Source organism: Sporobolomyces koalae (genome assembly GCF_050403365.1).
Source record: "Sporobolomyces koalae JCM15063 DNA, S_koalae_JCM15063T_v1_ctg28, whole genome shotgun sequence".
NCBI lineage: Eukaryota > Fungi > Basidiomycota > Microbotryomycetes > Sporidiobolales > Sporidiobolaceae > Sporobolomyces > Sporobolomyces koalae.
The window spans coordinates 47,502-62,853 of record NW_027481743.1 but is presented as its reverse complement, the minus strand read 5'-3'; the positions used below and the strand labels follow the sequence as shown (position 1 = coordinate 62,853).

At 55.4% G+C, this 15,352-nt stretch overlaps 7 protein-coding genes across 7 annotated transcripts; 4 read left to right on the top strand and 3 right to left on the bottom strand.

Annotated features, from left to right (window-relative positions):
• Nucleotides 1-278: 278 nt before the first annotated feature.
• On the bottom strand, nucleotides 279-2,633 carry JCM15063_004390 (uncharacterized protein; the record flags this gene model as incomplete). The annotated part of the gene is made up of 3 exons (XM_076679860.1): nucleotides 279-469; nucleotides 550-1,521; nucleotides 1,589-2,633. 3 exons carry the CDS (start codon nucleotides 2,631-2,633, stop codon nucleotides 279-281), a joined length of 2,208 nt encoding a protein of 735 aa, XP_076532983.1.
• A 264-nt stretch (nucleotides 2,634-2,897) lies between these two features.
• JCM15063_004389 (trafficking protein particle complex subunit 2) lies at nucleotides 2,898-3,776 on the top strand (the record flags this gene model as incomplete). Its single annotated transcript, XM_076679859.1, has 5 exons — nucleotides 2,898-2,913; nucleotides 2,983-3,298; nucleotides 3,370-3,431; nucleotides 3,509-3,594; nucleotides 3,684-3,776. The coding sequence occupies 5 exons, from the start codon at nucleotides 2,898-2,900 to the stop codon at nucleotides 3,774-3,776; spliced, it is 573 nt and encodes a 190-aa protein (XP_076532982.1).
• A 327-nt stretch (nucleotides 3,777-4,103) lies between these two features.
• On the top strand, nucleotides 4,104-5,110 carry JCM15063_004388 (uncharacterized protein; the record flags this gene model as incomplete). The annotated part of the gene is made up of 5 exons (XM_076679858.1): nucleotides 4,104-4,106; nucleotides 4,178-4,258; nucleotides 4,366-4,523; nucleotides 4,611-4,698; nucleotides 4,808-5,110. The coding sequence occupies 5 exons, from the start codon at nucleotides 4,104-4,106 to the stop codon at nucleotides 5,108-5,110; spliced, it is 633 nt and encodes a 210-aa protein (XP_076532981.1).
• Nucleotides 5,111-5,866: 756 nt separating this feature from the next.
• On the bottom strand, nucleotides 5,867-9,683 carry JCM15063_004387 (uncharacterized protein; the record flags this gene model as incomplete). The annotated part of the gene is made up of 7 exons (XM_076679857.1): nucleotides 5,867-6,029; nucleotides 6,106-6,302; nucleotides 6,376-6,456; nucleotides 6,523-6,655; nucleotides 6,734-7,558; nucleotides 7,621-7,832; nucleotides 7,902-9,683. The coding sequence occupies 7 exons, from the start codon at nucleotides 9,681-9,683 to the stop codon at nucleotides 5,867-5,869; spliced, it is 3,393 nt and encodes a 1,130-aa protein (XP_076532980.1).
• Nucleotides 9,684-10,004: 321 nt separating this feature from the next.
• On the top strand, nucleotides 10,005-10,780 carry IMG1 (mitochondrial 54S ribosomal protein bL19m IMG1; the record flags this gene model as incomplete). The annotated part of the gene is made up of 2 exons (XM_076679856.1): nucleotides 10,005-10,618; nucleotides 10,705-10,780. 2 exons carry the CDS (start codon nucleotides 10,005-10,007, stop codon nucleotides 10,778-10,780), a joined length of 690 nt encoding a protein of 229 aa, XP_076532979.1.
• A 381-nt stretch (nucleotides 10,781-11,161) lies between these two features.
• On the top strand, nucleotides 11,162-12,910 carry JCM15063_004385 (uncharacterized protein; the record flags this gene model as incomplete). Its single annotated transcript, XM_076679855.1, has 7 exons — nucleotides 11,162-11,209; nucleotides 11,423-11,528; nucleotides 11,595-11,645; nucleotides 11,706-12,090; nucleotides 12,165-12,495; nucleotides 12,590-12,689; nucleotides 12,819-12,910. The coding sequence occupies 7 exons, from the start codon at nucleotides 11,162-11,164 to the stop codon at nucleotides 12,908-12,910; spliced, it is 1,113 nt and encodes a 370-aa protein (XP_076532978.1).
• Nucleotides 12,911-13,962: 1,052 nt separating this feature from the next.
• Nucleotides 13,963-15,012, bottom strand: JCM15063_004384 (uncharacterized protein; the record flags this gene model as incomplete). The annotated part of the gene is made up of 5 exons (XM_076679854.1): nucleotides 13,963-14,141; nucleotides 14,207-14,471; nucleotides 14,531-14,623; nucleotides 14,694-14,827; nucleotides 14,901-15,012. The coding sequence occupies 5 exons, from the start codon at nucleotides 15,010-15,012 to the stop codon at nucleotides 13,963-13,965; spliced, it is 783 nt and encodes a 260-aa protein (XP_076532977.1).
• Nucleotides 15,013-15,352: the final 340 nt, after the last annotated feature.

Sequence of the window (15,352 nt, the reverse complement as noted above, 5' to 3'; positions counted from 1 at the left end):
CCTCGCTTACGCCGGTCGAGCCGGATCGTATTTTCTATGGCACCTCGCAACCCGCAATCTTTGACGTTGGCAAGACCGTCTCTGTCTGGTTCGAGCCGGAAGCGACTAGCTGCAATCAAGAAAATGATAATCCCCGTGCTGAACAAGCGATAAATTACGCTCGGTTCTCTCGCTGGATTGGTCCGTAACGGGCATGACAATCATGGTACGCCAATAACGAGGTCCTCTGAGACAGTTGTAGCACCATGGACCTCGACAAAGTTCACAAGACGCCCTTCTCAATTGCGTTTTCTGCCACGCCCTCTCGACCTGAACCCGCCCCTTCCCCTCCTGCCACCTCTACCACCTCGACCCCCTCCAGCAGTCGCAGTCGTCATCTTCTGTGGTCTCATCGGGTCAAAGTCTCGTTCAGCCGCTTCCGCCGCGTCAACATTCTTGTGTCCCGATGCTCTCGCGTACATGCTCTCATCTGAATAGCATTTCGATAAGATGGTTAGCATTTGTACGTTCGGCTCTTGCACCTTGGAGAGAGGGGACAGTGGCACGTACATCCTTCTCGCCAAACTCGCGACATGGTCGAGAGGTACAGACTGCCTTTCGGTGGCGGTGATCCATCTTGCGGTGGACCTGGAACTCGCTTCGAATTGACTTTGCCGGTCGTCCCTGGAGCAGCTCCTGCGCCGATCGCACCCCGGCCTCCGCTGCCTCGACCAGTCTGGATCCCTTCACCGGATATCCCTCCGCGTCCCGCACGAGCTGCAGTCTCTTCGATAATGAGATCGTCGTCATCGTCGTCGTCGTCTATGTGGATGACAGTCTTGTGTAGTGTCGCCGGAGGGGGACCGTCGTGTCCGTCGTCGTACAGCCCCCAATCTTCATCGTCGTCGTCGTCGTCGTAGTAACCTTCAAGATCCTCGTCGTCGTTGTCCCCATGCTCATCATGGCCGCCAGCTCCTGCGTCTAGTTGCAATCGATCGATGCGTCTGTACTCGTGCTCGTCGTCCGAATCTTGGACGAGCATTGCCGACACTGCTTTCCCTTTCCCTTTCGCATTCTTGAGCCTCGCAGGTATCGGAATCGGGATATCGTCCTCATCCATCAGGTCATCCCCGATTGCTTCTTGGCTCGGGAACAGTTCGTTTGCGAGATCGTTGCCCTGATGTCTGCCCGACTTTGCCGCGGCATGCTGTGGACTCGTGCTTGGTATTGGATTGAGACCCGGCCTGAACCCTGTACCGATTCGAAGGGAAGCAGGCGCGGGAGCGGGAGCTTGGGTGAAGCCTAGATCATCGACGCCATCGTCCACTTGAGGCGCACATTCCGACAAGTGCGAGTCGAATTCGTCGGTCGGGACAGTCGCATTGCAGACCGGACACTCGGTCGTTTGTACCGATGCAGCTCGACCTTTCCCTTTGTCGCGTGATGCAGAGCTCGTATTGGTGACGGGTCGAAACGGTGCAAATTGCGCGGATCCTGCGCCAGCAGTGGTTCCGTTCCGATTCCTCGACGCTTTCAATTTCGCTAGCATCGTGGAGAAATGTGTGAGCTGAATAAAGGAATAGTAGCCAGATATGAAATCGCAATGTACCGATACCCTCGAGTCGCTCTCGCTTTGCTTTCTGGGCGACAGTCTCGTACTTGCCTCGCGTCTGATCGCTTCCACTGCTGCTGCTCCCAATAATGTCGTCCTCATCGGCACCTTCATCGTCACCGAGATCGAGAATCTTGGAGCGTTGTTCGCTCAACGTTCTCAGCTTGGCACTCTTCTCGCCGATTTTGGCTTTCGTCGCGGTTTTTCCTCCACGTGAGCCGGCGCCAGATACCGTGCGAGAGTCTGCTCCCCAAAAGGAAACAGGAGGAGAAGGTTGGCGTTCGGGTGAAGGCGAACGATTTGTCGGTTTTCGTTTCGATGGTCCAGCGGCAGCCGAGGTCGAAGCCTTGCTGCGGGGAACAGCTTTCGATCGAGGTTTCGAGTTTGGTAATGCTGGTTCTGAAGCCAAGCTGGTCGCGGCAGTACTGTTTGAAGTCCTCCTACTCTTGCGACTGTTTCCGCCTTCGCTCTCGGCATCGGGCGTATGCGCTTCGTTCTGCCTCGCGAGTACTTCCTCTTGTTGCCGTTTCCTCGCTTCCGATCGACCGGGAGGAGTACTGCCTTGCCAGCCACCTCGCTCGCGCGCTAGGTTCCTCAGGGCATCACCGTTGCGTTCCAACTGCGTCGAACTGATCATGCTCATGCCGTGCAACCGACTCGGATCCTCCAGATCCGACTCGGATCCAGACGAAGATGACGACAGGCGGATGCTCGTAGTGCTCGGCTTCTTCTTGCGCCTGGTCGCCGCCGCGATCGTCGGTTTTGTCGTTCGCGACTCTCTGCGGTGGTCACTTCTCCTCTTGCGTGGTTCGTCCTTGCGACTCAAGTCGTCAAGCTCGTCGTCTTCGCCTTCGTCCCCAGCGCTCAGGACGAGGACATCGCTCGAACTTCCATCGTCTCGAGAAACTCGGTGTTGTTTGGGACGACTTGGAGTGGAATTGCGTTTCGAGCTCGAGATATCGGGAGGTCTCGTGAAGAACTCGGTCGTGTCGGCTTCCGAATCGGATTCGGACGACTGCGATGCAGACGAACTTGAAGACATGCGATGCTCGTGAGCTGAACGCGCGTGAGGACGCGTCCGGACGAGCGAACGCCGCTCGGCGCGAAGCTAACGTCTGCTGGGCACGGAGCAAGATTGAGTTGCGAGACGAGTACTGCCTAGACGGGCTCCCGTAGGTGTGGCGAATCGAATCTGGACCGTGGTGAGAAGCAAACGCGTAGAGGAGATGTCAACAAGAATCGCCAGCAAGGCCTGTTGCGCGGCGTTTCTCTCGCCTTGCGCCGGTCGCGACCGACTACAACCAACATGAGCTATTACCTAGGTGAGTCTGTCCCAAATCGTCTGCGAGTGAACCAGGCTGAACGATCATTGAACGTATGACGCGCGCCAGTGCTCGTCGGCACCCTCGACAACCCGCTGTACGAGACCTACTTGACCTCTGCGAAAGCGTCATCGTCGACCACGATTTCAATCACGGGCGCGTCGAGTTCGAGCGCGACCGCAACCTCGTCGCATCCTTCGCCAACCTCGTTCTCAATCTTTGGCTCGACATCTCCGAACCCTGCGAGTACAACGACAACCACAGGCACAGTAGGAAACGTTGGGTATGGACACAAGACTGGACCGAACGGGAAACATGTCATGCAGCTCGTCGCCCATGCGAGTTTGGATGTCGTCGAGGATGTGCAGTGGACCAACGGCGCCATGTGAGTCGAGTGTGAGGTGCAGACAGCGACGATCATTCTCGAAGTTGACCCTTTCATGATTTGGGCTACAGGTATCTCAAGTCGATAGACAAGTTTCACGAATGGACCGTTTCCGTGTGGCTTACTCCCGGAGGTACTCGATGCATCCTCTTTCCGCTGCCTGAACCCGGTACTGACATCGTATCTGACTCTGATTCCCTTGCTGTGTAGGCGTCAAAATCATCCTACTGCACGAACTCAAGAACGACGACGGAATCCGGTTGTTCTTCCAGGATACGTGGGAGAACTATGTCAAGGTGAGCTCGAAATTCGACCTGACTCCTCCCACTGAGGGTCCAGTGTCAGCGATTGACTCGTTGCCACGACTTGCGATGCTTTTCCCCAGACGTTGCTCAACCCTTTCCACGAACTGAACGCGCCGATCCGGAGTGCGACTTTTGACGCTCGGATCAAGGCGAGCGCCAAGAAACATCTCTGAGCGTCTCATCAGCAGAGTGTACATGTAGCGGTGACCTGTTTTCTTGTTGTTCCTTGTTGTAACCATACACACCAAAGAATGTTCTACGCGGCTGCCTCTGCCCTTGGATTTACGCTACCTTGCCCACTCGTCCTCATGCGACGAGCTGAGCTCGCACAGGTCATCAGAAACACTAGGCATTGACGAGTCAAGCCACCAAACCCATCCGCAATTTTCTCGGAACACCCCCCACATAGAAAAGATTACACCACGTGGAATTCCGCTTTTGCAATAGTAATCGCCCGCGCGCCGCTTCCTGTTCGTCTCTCCGGCACACGACACAAAGCCATGGTCAGTCTCTCAGATCAGAATCGAGGCAGAGTTAACATGCCAGGGGATTACTGACCGAGTCTGTGCAATAGGCCGGTGCCAACTCGAAACGGATCGCATCTGCGAATGCACAGCAACTGACAATCCTCCGCCTCGGCACTGCAGTCTCATCGGTACGCAGCTCTCACAATCACGCTTTGACCCCTTTCACGTGATGCGGTAACTGTGGCCCTGGGAGAAGAGAGAGAGCTGACAAACCCTCCCCGCGCGCGATGTGCAGGTGATCTACTTGTTGCATCTCCTCGTGTTTCAATCAGGTCGCACAAAATGGAGATTGTTCCTGTTCGTATCAACTTTGACGTCCGAGTTGAGTTTGTGGCAACAACTCGAAGGGATGGCGCAACGAGGTCAATCACTCGAAGGCAAAGGTTTGGTCCAGTAAGTTTTGGTTCTTTGTTCCCTCTCTTTTGGTCCCCTTTTTTCGGGTAGCTGATTGTTTCATTGGATGTTGGTGTTTGATTAAAGGTACATGTTTGATCTCGTGTACATTACTTGGTTCGTACACGTGACGACCGCTTTGGTTTCAGCCAAGTTCTGGTATCTCTTCTGGATCGTGCGTTGTCTTTTTCCCCCCTGTTTCTCCCTCGTCTGCACTTCTTCCTTGTGCCAAAACAATCCAACAAGATACAATGAATTCTGATGATATTTTCTGACTCGCACAGGTTCCTGGATATGGAATCTACAAGATCTTGAACTTGTTCTTCCCAACCCTCTTCTCATCTACACCTCTTGCATCATCAAACTCGGACCGAACGTCAGCCGCCTCTACGAGTGGAACTCGACCGCGTTCAGCCGCCGAAGCGCAATCGGGGGTCACTGCTGAAATCTTGTCGAAACGTCAAGAGAAACTCAAGAAACGGGTTGACAAAGGGGATCCTAGGGCGATCGCGAAAACTCAACAACAACAAATGTTGCAAGACAAGATTGAGAAACAGAAAGAGAAAGCGAGACAGAAGCAAACTTGAGAACAGGGGAAGAAGTTCAAGAATGTTCATATCTACACAAAGGAAGGGGGACCGGTTGTCATGGATTTGGGAAGAAGACGAGAGTCGTAGATTGTAGCGGAGGGAACGACCGGTGGTCATTTATTGAAACGGCGCAAAACCCTATCATTGGTCGATGGAACACGACATGTATTCACTGATGCTGATCCGATGAAAGGAAGGATGTGCCTTCTCAGCATTTCGGTCGATAGAGAACAGTTAAACAAATTGATGTTATTTTCAATCATTGCTTTCAAGGGACACGACGAAAGAAGTTCGGGGCGAGGGAAAACAAGGGTAAACACGGGGAGGCGAGACGTGAAAAGTACACTACAAGACGTTTGCTGAGAGAGTGAGAGAGGAGAAAATGCGCGTTGGACGGGACAAAAATCGAGACATGTGCTGCAAGGAAATACCGCACTCGAAAAACTCGATGGCAGGGAGCGAGGAGAGATGCGAAGGTCGAGAAGGAAGGGAGAAAGGGAGCGAGACGCTACAGCTTTAGACGAGGGATTCGGTGGTCTTTGTTTTCCTTTTTTCGGACAGATGCGGGGACTTCCAGAGAGAGAGTGAAGGAATTGCGGAGGGTCGATTATAATGTTGCGAAGGTGGTATGAAAGCGAGAAAAGCCCTTGAAGTACCGGAGAACGATAAGAGAACGCGAGAGAGAGAGAGAGAGAAGATGCCTAGTGGGAAACATGATTTGACGTCGAGAGCAGGGAGGGGGTCAAGCGCCTCTCAGTTGGAGGTGGCAAAGTTTGGTGGCAGCTCTTGAATTTTGCAGCGGTAGAAGCTTTCGATGCTCCGGAGCATCTCGACTTCGTTCGGCGTGACAATGTTGAGAATCATCGAAGACGTCTTGGTCGCAAAGTTCGAGGAGCTCGTCGAGGCACATGAAATCCTAGAGGCAGACATTCACAGTGTTCAGCCCTCACATTCTAAGCAGTCTAGATTTTCCTTCGAGATACCGGGCATACCTGTGCATGTAATCCTCGACTTGACGGGGCAAATCAAAGTTGATCACGAACCCAACTTGCTGCACGTCGGCCAGCGATCGACTCAGGGCATCGTGAATGACGAGAATCCGCTTCGGCGACACTCCTGCACGAGGAGGGGAACCTGAGCGGAACTTGGAGATGACCTGTTGACGAGCTGATGTGCCAAGATCTTGATGCTGTCCATTCATCGAGGTCCGCATGAGTGCCACGCATCTTCGAGATAGTAGAATACAATCGAGATCTACGTACGAGAGCGAGCGCTTCAATCGCTCGGGTACCCAGTTTGTACTGGATAGCCTCGACATTGTCCAGCGAAGACGCAAAGATAACCTAACGCCATGTCGACGAGATCAGCTCCACCCTGATCAAAAAGCTGGAACCCCAAGCTACACTTACAGCATATTCAAACGCATGATCTTCACACAGATCGGCGAGTGCCTCGAGTTTCCACTCACGAGCGTTCTTGGCATCGAGACGACCAGCGCCAATCGCCTTGCTCCCTTTTGCGGATCCTCCGACGGCAAGGTACCTGTGTATGACCTCGGGAGAAAAACCATGAGTGACATGCCTCTTATGGGAGCAGCCGAAAAAGGAGACGAGAGCTGACAGGTAATATTGCTTGAGACTGCGCATACTCGGACTCGAGCCATCTCCACCATTGTCTCGCCTGACGAGAACTCTGACGGGCTCCTTGAGTTGGAGGCTCGACGCAAAATTGAGCACGTCTTGGGGTACTGTGCAACTGAAGATTGCAACTTGACGTTCGACTGAATTCGACGCGCCTGCCGACGCGCTCGAGAGTGAAGCGTTTGAACCGTATCGAGCCATCGCCGGCGCGCTGAACGGATTCGAGTCGAAAGATCCAGGTAAAGGAGATCGGGATGTCGTGGGCGAGCTACTGATGTGGTTGATCGAGGACGAGGAAGGTGGAGGCAGAAGTTTCGCGAGTTGGAGAACGAAATCTGACAAGTTGCGAGCAATGAGTTGATCGCATTCGTCAATTACGAGTAACCTGACATCGTTCGTGGGAAGAGCTCGAGTCTGGAACAAGTCGAGCAGTTTTTGCGGTGTTCCGACCAGGATGTGCGGGGGTGCTTTCAGGAGGTTCAACAATTCGTTCTGAACGTCTCCGCCGCCAGCGCCCATTGCGAGCGAAGTTCGAATCCCGAGCGATCCTCCGAGTCCGACTGCAAGTCGTTGCGCTTGTGCCGATTGATCGACCGTGGCAGTAACAACGATGGCTTGAATGCCGCGAGGTTGCGCAGCTTGACCCTCGAAAGGGTGTTGCTGAGCCTGGCTGAAAATGAGCTGAAGCATCGGGATCACGTAGGACTGGATGCGTTCTTGAATCGCAGGGGCCTGGGCGACTACGTCCTGTCCTCGCACGACGCACGGGATCGATTTGCTCTGAATCTTGGTTGGAGGTCCAAGCCTGTCCATAAATCGCACTTGAGCTCGGAGGTCCGATGTGTCGTAAGCAGATCAAGAACTTACCCGTATTTGGCGATCGCACGGAACAGATCGTTCCCGATTCCGAGCAATTCCCATTTGCTGCCGAGTGAACCAGGAGGGTTCGACGTCGCGCCAGATTGAGCTCCTCCGCTACCGAGCATGGGGCTGTTGACAGTACTCGGAGGACCAGCTCCGAGCATTGGCGAAGAGATTCCCCCTTCCCACGCAGACTGACTCGTGATCGTATCGAAGGACTGCAGCATACATTGAAAACCCGTCAGCAACTGTCATGCTGGCTCATTCACGCGCACGAATTGACGTACACCTTGTTCCCCCCTCAAACCTGATCCGGCAGCAGAACCATTTCCAGCCGAATTTGCGTGCCTCAAACTCGCGCTTCTGCCAAGTCCCCCCTGACTGACAGACCGCAGCGAGTTCTTGTTGCCGTTATTGCTGTTGATTCCGATCAAACCACCTCCAGGAGTCGTAACCCCAAGACCAGATCCGTTGATACCATTTGCGAATTCGCGTTTCCAGCCTGCGATTCCGTCTCCTGCCGACATGGACGAAGAGGATAAAGCATGCATCGAGGTCACCGGAAGCGACATTTGTCGTGCCGACATGCCCACCGAGGTGGGTCCGATCGCGTTCTGAGTATTGTGCAATCCGTTCCCGTTCGACGAGAGCAAGTTCGACACGGTCGAGTTGAGCGAGTTGACTTGTTGAGTCAACAGCTTGATCTGCTCGTCCTTGATCGAGTTGTTCGCTTCGTCGATCGAACCGTTCCGGAACCGATCTTGCAAGCCGGCGTTCGCGAGCGGTTGGAAATAGTTGACTGGGGATGAGAGAGGTGATAACGGAGGGGGGTTGGGCGAAGTGCCGGCAAGCAGCGTCGCGTTCGAATGCACCGAACTGCCTTGGAACGACGAAGACCGAGAGAGAGGAATGGGCTGGGGACCCGAGGAAGAGCGTAGAGGCGAGGGCGAACGGAGAGTAAGCATGGGCGAGTCGGTCTCGCGTTCGTGCGAGCGGCGGTGGTCGAACGGCGGGCGTTGAGACTGCGAGACCCCGAGACCTTGTTGCTGCTCTTGTTGTTGCTGGAGTACGAGCGAGCGCAGGTATCCAACTTCCTCACGAAGACTCTTGAACTCGTTCACGAGCAAGCTCGAGAGGTCGGCCACGACCGATTCGAGATGGTTTACCTTGGTCGAGACTGAATCTTGCGATGATGATGCAGTACTGCTGTGGAGCAAGTCGATTGGCCCAGGTGACGAAGAGCGCGAGTTGGGAAACAAGTTAAGACCGCCACCGACACCTCCGCTCGAGACGAGTGAAGTAGTTGAAGAAGCCGACTGCGGGTTCTGAAAGAAGGAGGATGCGGGATGAGGCAGAGGCGCGAGGTTGTTGGGCGAGTGCAAGAACGGGACTTCGGAAGCCGGAGCCTGCGAGACGCTGTCGAGGGACAGCGATGGGGTGATCGCGCGTTCCCGAGACTGGGGCAAGACATCGAGAATGAAGGATGATGGGCGACTCTTGACGACTGGGCCTTGCGCGTCGTCCGGGTTCGCAGGCGGTGCTGCGAGCGAATCGAGGGCACCTGGCGGCAAGTTCAGCACGGCTTCCTCCTGCGTCTGCTCGAGTCGCGACGTGGGCCTTCTGACGTCTCCAATTGCCCCTGGTCCCGTCGCACTGCCCTGCCTCCTCTGTTCTCCGATTGCGCCAGCGCCTGATGCTCCTCCTGCATTGTACTCGTCTCTCGAGACGACGACGTCGCCCGCACTTGACGCGTCCCTGAACGACCTGCGTTCGACGAGAGGGTACGGCCGCGCGGTGTCGAGAGTGCCGAACGAAGGGCCGATGGCAGCACCGCCGGTACCGGGCGAGAGAGCTGGGGAACGAGCGCCTCCCGAGAAGGTCGTGCGAAAGTCGACCGGACTCGTACTCGGCGAATCGAGCTGCTGCGACGCATGCGAGTTCGAGAACAGGTCGTGGCTCGAACCTGAGAAGAGCGAGGACGACGACGACGAGAGTGCGTTGCTGCCACTTCGAGGAGGCGTCGGCTGGAACTGACTGCCAGGCGCGCGCGAGAACGAGGGCTGCGACATGTCCTGATCACGCGGGCAGAGCAAGCGAGCGATCTAGCGATTTAGTGTAGCGAGACAGGCGGGAGCATGCGAAGTCCTGTTCGAGCAACACGACAGGCGCGCCGCGAGTGATGAGCGCGTTAATCTGTCTGCCGAGCGCGCGCGAGAACTCACACAGGGTATCGACAAGCTACGACGCGTGTATATTCTCAACGAGTGAGGAACGAAGCGGGACGACGGCGAAGCGATGAACTCGACAAGTTGGCGACTTCACAGTAATTCGAGCGGCCACTGACCCTCGACGTGAACTCTCACTAGCACGAATCGACCCTTGCCGCATCGATGGACAAGCTAGGTCGTCAACTGTGCCGCCTGACCCTCCGAGCGGGTCCTGCGACCCCTCGAGCGTTCTCGTCTTCTGCTCGCCAGTTCGCTCCCTCTGCCGAGGCCTACCCCTTCTCCTCGACCGTCCAGGTGCTACCGCGAGCACCTGCACTCCCTCCACAAGCGACCGACTCGCTCCTGCGCACCCTCAACGCCCACCTCACTTCGCAACACCCCAACTCTGAAACCTACCTCGACCTGTTCTCACGTCGGTCCAAGGCTCGCCTCCTCCCCGGTTCAGTCCTGACCGTCACGTCGTACTCGACTCCACCGACTGCCGAGAATCCGACGCCGGCGACGACCGTGTTCTCGGGAGTGTTGATCGCGTCTCGCAGGCGGCACCAGGGTCGCGACACTTCGATTCGGTTGAGGAACCTCGTCGGTCGTACCGGAGTCGAGATGAGCTTCAAAGTGTTCAGCCCCCTCATCAAGGACATCAAGGTCGTGCAGCGTGCCGAGACGAGTGGACCAGCTGTCGTCGGCAAGGACGGAGTCGAACTGCCCAGGCGAAAGCCGGCATTGCGCGCCGCGAGGAGGGCCAAGATGTACTTTGTTCGCGAACAACCGAAACGGTCAGTCTCGCCGCTTGAGCAAAATCGCCTATGTACTATCTGCTTCTATGTTCGGACCCGGCTGACTCTACCCTTTGGACATTCAGACTCGTGTCGGTCGCTGGTATCGTGCGTCAAGCGAGGGAGAAAGAGGCTGCACTCGCTTCGAGAAAACGGCGGTAGATCTGGGGACAAGACGCAAAAGTGCAATCACCGGATTCTCGTAACCAGAGCTTCAGCATAGCGGTCGCGCGCGCGCTTGTCTTCGCTTCGTGGTCACGGGTCTGCAGAGTTGTCTGGCCGCGCCGTTTGCTTCGGATGACGGGTCAAAGATGGCAGCGTCAAAGCGGGAAGCACGTTCTACGTTTGCGCTAGAGCGTTCCTAGCCGATTTGTCGAGAGCAAGAACGAGAGAGATATGACTGGCAAGTCGATGCAGCGAGTCGCGAACGAGCGAGTAAACGAGTCAAGCTCGCGCTCGAGTCCTGGACGCATGCGCAGCGGCGTTCCGGCCCACAGATCCGAATCTCTCCTCTCCTTCTCTCTCTCTTTACCGCGAATCAATATGGCACCTACACCCGTTCTCCCGGACCCTACGTTCGATTGGGACAAGGCAAGTCTTTGCTGTGCTGCTCGAACCGGCGTCGTCACCTGCCGACTTACCTTCCTCACTCTCTCGAATGACTCTTTCTTCCGCATGCATCTGCACAAACGTTGATTTCGATCGTTCGTCTCATTCGTGAATAGGTGAGTCAGCTTGTATTGAGTTCCGTGTGTCTGCACCCTGCTGACCTGCCCCCGCTTTGCTTGTCGGGTTCCCCGCAAGCTCGCATTCGATTTGTACCCAACGAAAGGCTACGTCAAGTACGAGTACAAGGACGGAGCATGGGGACAAGCTGAATGGGTTGAAGAGCCCTACCTGAAGCTGCACGGCAAGTCGCGAGTACGCAAGCTGGTCAATGTGTCTACTGCCCGCTCACGAATCTGTCGAAACACAGTTGGCTCTGTCGCACTCAACTACGGTGTCAGCTGCTTCGAAGGATGCAAAGGTATGTCGAAGGTGATCACTCGCGACAGCAATGCGCGAATTGACGCGCTCGGTTCCGCAGCGTTCCGTCATCCCGACGACCAAGTCCGAGTGTTCCGACCTGATCAGAACGCTGCGCGTATGCAACATTCGGGCGAAATCATCTGCATCCCGGAAGTGCCAGACGAGACCTTCCTCGAAGCGGTCAGTCTCGCCGTGGGACGCAACTTGCACCTCGTACCCGAACACAAAGCGTACGCCGCAAACGGCTCGATGTACGTGCGACCTCTGTTGTTCGCGAGTGGAGCACAGTTGGCGCTCGCACCCCCGACCGAGTTTACGTTCCTCGTGTACGTTACGCCGACCGGAAGTCTCTACGGTACTGCGGGCGGCAAAGCGCCTGCTGTTGACGCGCTGGTCCTGCATCTGTTTGACCGCGCTGCGCCCCTTGGAACCGGATCTGCCAAGTTCGTCTTGCTCCCCTTCTTCTCGTCGTCTTACTCTCCTGTCCGGAACGGGCTCTTGACTCGTTCTCGTCCAGACTCGCCGGCAACTATGCCCCAGTCCTCAAGCATCAAGGCCAGGCCAAGAAGGATGGTTACGCGATCACGCTGCACCTCGATTCGAAGACTCGATCCTACATTGACGAGTTCTCAACCTCGAACTTCCTCGCGATCAAGAAGGCCGCTTCTCCCGAAGCCGTTCCAACCCTCGTCGTACCGACGTCCCCATCGATCCTCAAGAGTGTCACGACGAAATCGATCATCGCGATCGCAGAGTCGTTTGGGTGGCAAGTCGAGAAGCGACCGATCCCGTTCGAACAAGTCGTCAATGGTGAATTCGAGGAAGTCATGGCTTGCGGTACCGCCGCGGTACGTCGTCAATTGACCGTCCTTCTCGTATCGTCTGCAGGTGTGGGAGGGTCAGAGCTGAAATTTTTCTCTTTTCTGTTGTCCTTGCAAAAAGGCGATCACGCCGATCCGATCCATCTCGTACCAAACCTCGGAAGACAAACTCGAAAAGATCACGATCGGAACTGGAGAGACTGGACCCCGAGTTCTCGAACGTCAGTCTCTCTCGCTCTTCTTTTTCATAAATCTGCCTTTTCCCGATCAGCCACAACCAAAAAAAAATGGTTCGAGCGAGCGCAAACAAAAGACAAAAGATGCTGATACCTGGCGCCTCGTCGATACAGTACTTGCGGAACTCACCGGAATCCAAAGTGGTACGAGAGCAGACAAACAGGGTTGGTGTTGGCCACAAGAAGGTCTCGACGGTTCGAAATAGATTTGCGCATCAGGTATCAGCGTACTACGAGAAGCCAAGAAAAGGAAATATCGAAACAAGTCCCAGTGCGACCAATATCATACGTTTGAAACGGCGATCGTAGCGTCCACCGGATGAGCGAGAACCAGAGTGGTGCTTGCGAAGTGTTGATTGATCGAGATTTACGAGCATCCTCAGGCGATCGAAAACCTGAGTCCGTGACCTACAGAAGAAATCCCACGTAGTTGCAGCCTATCCACCACGTCTGATCCCCAAGCTATCGAGAGAAGGACTGTCTAGCACAACTAGAGGACAACGATAGCGAGAGAATGGAGAAGGTAATTGCTACTGCGTTGCCGCGTCGAGCTCACGATGCATGTCATTTTCGGCATACTCGGAGCAAGCGAACGTCGATTGGCACATGTATGTCTATTCTCAGGAAGGAGTAAACGCACTCAAAAGCTCATGGATGCAAGCGCGTGCTCATCAAAAAACCACTCAGTCGACGACTGAGTTCAGTCGGGTCGGATACGGATGAGGGTCAAAGTCTTGTAGGTGGTGCCAGAAGACGGCAGGGACTGCAATCAGTCAACCGGTCCAAGCGCGCTTCGTGGAGAATGAGACGACCCTTGTAGGCAGCGACTTCCTAGAGCAAACAGAATGGGAAGGTAGTCAAGAGCTTGCAATGGACTGGTTGCCTCGGAATGTAGCGTGAGAACTGACGGCCACAATTGTGGTCGAATGGCAGAACCACGCACGCTCCAGGTTTCAATAGTCTGTGCGCATACCTCTCACGATCACCGTATGCGAGGCTCTGCTCGTCACTTACTGTCTCGCTTGCATGCGCACCTGAAGCAAAGAGGGGGAAAGAAGCAGTTTGTTGCATCTACGTCCCTACGAAACACCATTTCGACTGTCTTCCGAGACTATGTACATATGGGAGGCAGAACGATCGCCATAAAAAGATATTCGACTATGTACAGCGCGGAAGGGTAAAATCCAGGGGGGGAGAAACCAAGCAGAAAATTCTGGAGAGAAAGGTCCATCTGTGGCTGCGAGTAAGCGCGCCAGGTCTAGATACAGCGTCCTTGTTCAAGAGTGTAGCCCGAGAAGCACGACGAAACGACACACTTCGAGTTCGCGCACTGAACGTTGAGTGCGCCCGGGATGCTGAGACAGTCGACTCCGCCACTTGCGGCGCATCCTCCGCAGTGGGTGAGACTGTCCCGAGTATCGATGCATTCGAAAGAGTCTGTACCAGTACGAGATGAGCGTGTGCTCCTTGGCTGACCAGACGTGAGCGAAGAAGAGGCTTACTTCCAAGGGGGCAGGCGGTTTCGTTGTTCGGGCAGTACTTGGATGAACGACCTGACGAGGAGTAGGGTCCCGCAGGCGAGTTGAAGACGAGGTTACGACGGCGAGCGCGAGCACCTTGCGACGGGGCCAGGACACAAACGCCACTCGAACCGAGTACGAGCGGGCTGGCACAGGTGCACGTGTACTGTCCGACTCCGTTGAATGTCAAGGTTCCGCCTGAGGAAGAGCACGCATCTGCGGCTACGCAAGAGCCAGTAGTAGTGTCCTGCCAAATGACAAGTCAGCGTTTGCGACGCTCGCAAGCCTTGTTCCAAAGAGACTCACTGAAACGAAACCCTCGTCGCACTGGCAAGCACAGTTGCCGCGACCGCACACTGGCGTCGAGTTGGCGGGACAAGTGGGGCACACGGATTGTCCCTGTTTAGCGAGAAGCTGATCAGCGTGCTATTCAGGCCAGCTCGAGGGGATGGGAAGCCGAGCGACATACGAGACCGAGGTTCAGGAGGGACACGCAGCCACAAACTTTGACGAGGTTGAGGAGATTGACTACGACTCCAATGTTGCCGTCGGGGCAGCTTTGCTGGGTGAGTGCATCAGCGAAGAGGTCGGCGGTGACAAGCGCTAGACAACCAACGTGCGGATCAGCTGCACGTCGAAGAAATATTGTCATGCCACCCGTGAGCCTTGTACACACCTCCGTTCTGCAGCAGACCCAGGTCCAGGTCCGCATCGACGAGCTGAGCGGTCGAAATCGAGGCGGCTGCGATAAGCGAGAACGCCGAGAGGAAGGAGCGGATGGCGACCATGGTGAGGATGGTTATCGCTATAGAGTGGTTGAGCGCTGCAAGGTAGCAAAGAGTCGCAGGGATTTGCGAGTCGACGAGGAAAGAGAGGATAGGATGCAGATGAGGGGATCCGAGCGTTTGCGGGAGGAAATCGGTTGCAAGACTCGGGAGAGGAGGATGACTGAGAAGAAAGAGAGGCAGCAGGGCTACACGGCTTCTTTCGTCGGCGTGTGACCAGTCGACGAGCGAGAGAATTGGTGACGACAGACTGCATGACTGCCTCGGTTGCGACGAGTGCGAGCTCTCGTTAAGCTCAACTTCCTATCTTCGTCAATTTCCGTTCCGCATCGTCCCGCATGTC